This window comes from Wyeomyia smithii, chromosome 3 (genome assembly GCF_029784165.1).
Source record: "Wyeomyia smithii strain HCP4-BCI-WySm-NY-G18 chromosome 3, ASM2978416v1, whole genome shotgun sequence".
In the NCBI taxonomy this organism is placed as follows: Eukaryota; Metazoa; Arthropoda; class Insecta; order Diptera; family Culicidae; genus Wyeomyia; species Wyeomyia smithii.
The window spans coordinates 264,854,764-264,862,234 of record NC_073696.1 but is presented as its reverse complement, the minus strand read 5'-3'; the positions used below and the strand labels follow the sequence as shown (position 1 = coordinate 264,862,234).

At 39.1% G+C, this 7,471-nt stretch overlaps 1 protein-coding gene across 2 annotated transcripts; it reads right to left on the bottom strand.

Annotated features, from left to right (window-relative positions):
• Positions 1-231: 231 nt before the first annotated feature.
• Positions 232-4,502, bottom strand: LOC129729948 (uncharacterized). Of its 2 annotated transcripts, XR_008728769.1 has the most exons (4): positions 4,317-4,502; positions 3,451-4,255; positions 1,136-1,350; positions 232-1,072 (listed from the first exon to the last, which is right to left on the bottom strand). XR_008728769.1 is itself a non-coding variant. In XM_055688874.1 (2 exons), exons 1-2 carry the CDS (start codon positions 4,409-4,411, stop codon positions 3,799-3,801), a joined length of 552 nt encoding a protein of 183 aa, XP_055544849.1. In that variant the 5' UTR covers positions 4,412-4,487; the 3' UTR covers positions 2,916-3,798. The 2 variants fall into 2 exon arrangements, 1 of the variants encoding a protein (XP_055544849.1); XM_055688874.1 differs by lacking the exons at positions 232-1,072; positions 1,136-1,350 and having other exon boundaries at positions 2,916-4,255; positions 4,317-4,487.
• Between the last annotated feature and the right edge of the window lie 2,969 nt (positions 4,503-7,471).

The following is a 7,471-nucleotide window of genomic DNA, read 5'->3' as shown; positions in this document are numbered from 1 at the left end:
TATAATCTTTTCGTGGAATTCGTGACTGGAAAGGATAACGTGGTAGCCGATGCGTTGTCGCGAGCTTGCCTTGTAGTAACGGAACCTGATGAGTATAAGAAGCGTAACATATACAAAGTGCTAGAAGATGTGCAAAATGTTAAATTAGGTGCTTTTCTTAAAGTTGCGGACAGTAAAATAAGTGACATTATTGAGCAAACAGAAAAAAACCCATCGATGCAATTGGTGATGAGTTATATTCGTAACGGTTGGCCGGATTCCGTCGATCGTGTACCTGATAGTGCTACAATTTATTACAGTTATCGTAACGAACTTGCCACGCAAGACGGCCTTATCTTTCGCAATGATCGTATATTAGTGCCACATGTTCTTCGAAGGAATCTTATCGATAGCTGTCACTTAAGTCACAACGGGATGGAGGCCACTTTAAAGTTGGCACGAGCAAATTTGTTCTGGCCCGGCATGAGTTCGCAGATCAAGGAAGTCATAAAACAATGTCCCATTTGTGCAAAATTCGCCGCTTCACAATCACATCCTCCTATGCAAAGTCATGAAATTCCGCTTTATCCATTTCAGCTTGCATCGATGGATGTATTCTTTGCAGAGTACCGAGGAATCAAGCGCAATTTTTTGATAACTGTTGATCACTACTCCGATTTCTTCGAATTGGACATCTTGAAGGATCTTACGCCAGAGTCCGTGATAATCGCGAGCAAGCAGAATTTTGCCCGCCATGGGGTCCCGCAACGTGTCGTCTGTGATAACGGAACTAATTTTGTTAACCATAAGATGACAAAGTTCGCCTCTGAATGGGACTTTGAGCTTGTTACGTCCGCACCGTATAATCAGCGGGCTAACGGTAAAGCGGAGGCTGCTGTGAAAGTGGCCAAACAATTGTTGAAGAAGGCCCAAGAAAGTGGAACTGATTTTTTGTACGCTTTGTTGCATTGGCGCAATATTCCAAACAAGGTAGGGTCTAGTCCCGTCGCACGATTTTTCGCACGTTCCACTCGGTGTGGTGTACCGTCAACAGTTGATCGTCTACGTCCAATGGTAGTTAAAGACGTACCGACTGCAATAGAAGTGAACCGTCAAAAGGCTAAATTCTACTATGATAAAAAAACAAAGCCATTACCGGAGTTGCGGGTTTGGTCGCCAGTCCATGTCCAATTAAGACCCGATACAACAAAGCTTTGGACACCAGGCTTTGTTACCAGTCATCTGAACGATTGGTCATATGTTGTAAATGTAGATGGTGTGGACTACCGTCGGTCGTTAGTTCATCTCAAGCCACGTAAGGATCCCGAAACGCTGCCTATCCGCTCTGAACCGGTCATTCGGAATCAGAAACTGCTGCCAAACCAAACACCGAAGGATAATGATTCGCGATATAATGCAACCCAAACGGCTGATTGTTGTTCTACTGGAACGGAGTGCAACACGAACGTCAACACGACTGAAACGACAGCGCCTGCTTTGTTTACTCAAACTGAGATTACACCACCCACAACGAGCACACTTCGGAATCGGCTTGTTACACCGTCGTCAAGTAGTAGACCAAAAAGAACCATTCGCGTTCCAGAAAAACTGAAGGATTATCAGTTAGATTTTTGAGATTTTTGTTTTTTTTTAAGAAACGGGAAGATGTTCTTGATTACTTTGAAGTGCCCCTCATGTGTACTACTCATACTGCTATTCTTTGTACTAAATACATAAACTCTCTTTTACTTGATTTCTGGCGCCATTATAGTTCGAGTTCTCACACGGTACAGATCGTTGAATAAACATAATTAGTAAATATAAAAGTAGTTTCATATTTTATATCGCGAAATAGAACAATGATGAATGACAATGACAATGAGAAAATGACAATGGGCTGACCACGTGCTTCAGTTTGTGACATATGTTTTTTAATTGTGTGCGCCTCAGAAGGCATTATAACTGTTTACTTTTATTACAAGGTAATTATTGATGAACATGTGGTGTCGTTTATTGGACGTGGCGGATTTCTAGCCAGTAATGAAACTGAACTGTACCCAAAAAATGAGTAATGTCGTACTCCAATTTTGAGTAATAATGACTCATTTAAAAGACGCCTAGTGTTACTCAGTTTTGAGTATTTGTGGAGTTACTCAATTTAAGAGTTGTTCCACTTTTTACGAAAATGCGTCAAATGTTACTCATTTTAGAGTTATTATTTACGAGGGTGTAACGCATATGGCGGATGAGACCGACGATTTCGAGGAAAACGAGGTGTACGTGGCGACTAAAGAGGAGTAGCCCAAGACGGAATTCTATGCGTGGTGGTGGGGGCCGTCCGTCTCGGGTATTACCCTCTAGGAGGTAAATTTTCATACGTATCATTTTCCAAAGGGTAATATTCATGAGATTAACTATCAATAAGGTGATGGTCGTGGAGAAACTCTCGAAAGTTATATAAATTTGCTCCTAAAAGTATAATCTCAACCAATTTTTCAAAAATGAGTGCAATTGAAAACGAACGTGCCAACTCTCTCAATTTTTGATAACAATACGATACCACACTGCAACCTGGCAGTAGGAAAGGGGTGACACTTAAATTTTCCGCCCCGGGTGTCACCCGGTCACGCTACGCCACTGACTTTGATGTACTCCTTTATCGGTTTACAGGCAATCATGAAAAAAAATCTATTGTGAAAAATATATAAAACAAACCCGTTTATTCACAAGTTTTATAACCGGATGTTTTTTAATTATCGAAAGCGATAGAGATTCGGTTTGAGCTGCTGATAATGTATCACACAGATATAACAAAGTTTAATCACAATTCGATCGAATTGTGATCGAAAAGTGAAATGAATGCGGTTAATCCTATTGTAAACAATCTCAAAATATGGTACAGGCACTATCAAACTAAATTTTGAAGAGCCCCCCACCGGTCGAAATAATTGAAACTACTAATCAATATTAACAGAAAAGTACAAACTTTTCAAGGAAAACGCATTGAATGAAGTGCAATTTGGGGCATGATGATACTTTTATCTTTGGCCTCTTTCCGCTGCACGATGTCGATAAAAAATCTGCAGACGTGACGGCACACAACTGATAAGCATAAGTTCCTTTTTTCTTGTCTTGTTTTTAAAAAGGAATACAAGTCGATTCAGTGTTTCGATAAAATTAAGGTAATATCATGCTGACTACCATGCACGCTACTTTTTCTATTCTTCTTGAAAAAGCGTTTTCGTCCAAGAAACAAACCGGCAGCTCATCAAAAATCGTTAGTAAAATAAGCACTGCTTAGCAGTAGAAATGCACGATGTTTACTGTACTCTGACGCTCGAAAAAGGTAATTCCCCGTTCGTGTGCTACTCCTAGACGCCGACAGCGAACGTCACAGCACGATGTACTGCCGCTATATGCAATCGGCGCTAGTCAATCAATACACAATCACTTGATGAATTATTCGTTTACCGAAGAAACGATAGCATCTTTATTGGATATAGTACTTTTCCTTAGGTGAAACTTAGAACGTTAATACTCGTTACTGACTGGGGTAGGTCGCGACTTCCGTGCGAGTCGTGATTCGCTACAAACACTAACCGTGCTGGGAAAATTTCCTAAAAAACTGAGCTGCTGAAACCGGATGGCGGGAATTTATAGCCGCTTAGGTGAGCTGGTGGTGCATGTTTATGTTTACAATTAGCGAAGCGAGATCAACAATTAGCATCTTGCCGGCGCGAGTCTCGTTGGCGTTTATTGATGCATCGTGACAGTATGTACGTAGAAAGTAAACTTAGTTTTTAATCGAACTCCCACGCTTCACGGTTGCCTAACATTCCGGAATCGAAACGTCACTTCTTCCACGAACTCGACGTCGTCCCACAACTGTACGGTTCGTATGCTCTCGAGGGGTACTTGATACTCGAATTCGTATTCCGGTGCGTGGTGCGTGTGCTCAGCGAACACCCGTATCGTGTCGTGATGGAATCGGAAAATTAATCCAAATGGTCGGTTTCGATCCTTCAGCCACAGATTGGGACCTATAACTTCCTGCTGCCAGACGAGGTTTTTCCAGTTTTGCACCACCACGCTTGAACCGTCTTCTTTGAAGATGGTTTTGAAATGATAAGCAATGTAGGGTGAAGATTGGTTTTCCGTGCCCACGCCGTTGCTGCAGCAAGTGCTACTACTACTACTGCTAGTAACGAAGGAATCCAGAACAGACGTAGACTTCCGTAATGGGGGCGACAGCGGGAGAATGAAGTTCACAGAGAATCTAAAATAACACGGGAGAAAATTGAGCTTTTCGTTGGACAATTCACCACACCGTCACTTACACTTTTGCGTTAGGTTTGAGCTTGCCCTTAACGATGATCTCATCCCCGATTTCGGGCTTTTTTGGAAACTGTACCGTAAAAGGTCGTTCATTCATCGCGATCTTGTTTCAATTACTTTGCAGTGATTCGCGCGCCACCTCCGTCCGCGATTCGATGTGTGTCTGCGAAGGCGTCTCTCACGATACTGAATCGTTTCTCGCGGGACCACGTGTGTTGTATATGAATAAAGGAGGAAAAAAAGCCCGCTCTCAGGTGCTTTTCGTAGAATTCTTTTTCCTTTCATTTGTACGCTTGCTGTCCAAGTAATTGACCCCAGTCGCGTGCTTCCACTTCAAGCCAAGCTTTACATACATGAAGGTATGTTTAATGTAATTTGCCCACCCACTGAAACACTGCGTGGGAATTACAAATTCAAGGAAAAACTTTGTAAAGAGTTTGGAATTTGCATACTGACCAAGGTAACAGTTTTAAACGTCAATGCGGTTTATAGGCCAGTGAAAGTTTAGCTATGCTTAGCCACGTGTTAAACTTATGCTACGCTCTCGTCTGAATCACAGTAGAGCGTTTAATTTCATATCCGTCATGGTTCTCCATCGCTGAAAAACAAGGTGTGTGCCGTAAGATCCGCGATGACTGGTCAGAATGTGACTTTCGACTTTTTTTTTTTAAGGTGGGATTTGTTAGTAGCTTAAGTATTTATGATAAATATTAGTAAATATTGAGTATGTGTGTCCAATCACAAATGGTGACTTCTCAACACTGTTAGAAATTTGTAATTTTAATTGTTAGGATTTGTTTGCTTTCGCAATTAGGACTTATCATTCGTAGGGATTTAAACCTACTTGTCAGAAAAGGGGAAGTAAACTTACAACTAACTTAATTGCTAACTTATTGGCTATAAAGAGAGCTTATCGTAGCAATTGAGGATTGCAACGATTTTTGTCGAAAATTGTTAATAATTTTATTTGACATAGCTTCTAATGGTTCAACACCAGTAAGTCTATGTAATTCGAGTGTACCAAACCAAGGAGGACGCTTCAAAATCATTTTCAGAATTTTATTCTGAATCCTTTGGAGCGTTTTCTTCCTTGTTGAACAGCAACTTGACCAGATCGGTACAGCATAAAGCATTGCTGGTCTTAAAATTTGTTTGTAAATCAAAAGTTTGTTCTTTAAACAAAGTTTAGTATTCCTGTTAATGAGAGGATATAACATCTCGTATATTTGATGCACTTGGCTTGTATACTCTCAATGTGCTCTTTGAAAATAAGTTTTTTATCATAAATTAGTCCCAAGTACTTAACCTTGTCGGACCAACTTAAAATAACCCCATTCATCTTGACAACGTGATTATTGTTTGGCTTGAGGAAAGAAGCCCTAGGCTTATGCGGAAAAATTATCATTTGAGTTTTAGAAGCATTGGGAGAGATTTTCCACTTTTGCAAGTAGGAAGAAAAAATATCTAAACTTTTCTGCAATCGACTGCATATGACACGAAGACTTTTTCCTTTTACGGAAATGCTTGTGTCATCGCAGAACAATGACTTTGTGCATCCTGGAGGCAAATCAGGATGATCTGAAGTGAATATGTTGTACAGGACTGGACCCAAGACTGAACCTTGAGGTACACCTGCTCTGACAGGAAATCTATCAGATTTTGAATTCTGATAGACAACCTGCAAAGTTCGATCAGTAAGATAATTTTTTAAAACTTTGATTAGGAAAATTGGAAAATTAAAAGTTTGCAATTTCGCAATCAAACCTTTATGCCAAACACTGTCGAATGCTTTTTCTATGTCTAAAAGAGCAGCTCCAGTGGAATAACCTTCAGATTTGTTAGCTCGTATCATATTAGTAACTCTGAGCAATTGATGAGTTGTGGAATGCCCATGGCGAAATCCAAACTGTTCATTTGCAAAAATTGAATTTTCGTTGATGTGTGACATCATTCTGTTAAGAATAATTCTCTCAAACAGTTTACTTATTGAAGAAAGCAAACTGATTGGTCGATAACTTGAAACTTCAGCTGGGTTCTTATCCGGTTTTAAAATGGGAGTAATTTTTGCATTTTTCCATAATTTGGGAAAATATGCAATTTTGAAGCAGCAATTGAAAATTTTCACTAAAAATTCCATTGTGCTCTCAGGGAGATGTTTGATTAGTATATTAAAGATTCCATCGTCACCAGGTGCTTTCATATTTTTGAAATTTTTAATAATTGATTTAATCTCATTCAAGTTAGTTTCAATTATTTCTGCAGGTAGAAAATTCTGGGAAGAAATTAAATCAAATTGACGTGTGACTTCATTTTCAATTGGACTCACAAAATTCAAATTTGAGTTATGAACACTCTCAAACTGCTGAGCAAGTGTTTGAGCCTTTTGTTCATTGGATACAAGAAAACGTTCACCATCTTTTAAAACTGGAATAGGCTTTGAAGGTTTCTTAAGAATCTTCGACAGCTTCCAAAATGGTTTTGAATATGGTTCCAATTTTTCAACTTTAGTCTCAAAATTTTGATTTCTCAGAAGAGTAAATCTATGTTTAATCTCTTTCTGTAAATCTTTATAAATAGTTTTAAAAACAGGGTCACGAGAACGTTGGTATTGACGTCTGCGGACATTTTTCAAACGAATTAGAAGTTGAAGATTTTCGTCAATTATTGATGAATCAAATTTCACTTGAGCCTTTGGAACAGAATAATTCCTGGCATCAACAATTGCACATTTTAATGCTTCCAAAGCGGAATCAATATTCACTTCGTTTTGCAAATCAAACTCATTATTGAAATTTCTCTCAATATGAGTTTTGTATCTTTCCCAATTAGCCTTGTTATAAATAAAAACAGAGCTCATAGGGTTTAAAACTGATTCATGGGGTAAAGAAAAAGTTATTGGAAGATGGTCAGAATCAAAGTCAGCATGTGTGATCAAATCACTACATACATGACTTTGATCTGTTAGCACCAAATCAATTGTTGAAGGGTTTCTTACAGAAGAAAAGCATGTAGGACTATTCGGAAACAAAATAGAATAGTATCCTGAAGAACAATCATTGAATAAAATTTTGCCATTGGAATTATTTTGAGAATTATTCCATGAACGATGTTTAGCGTTAAAATCGCCGATTATGAAAAATTTCGAACGATCTCTGGT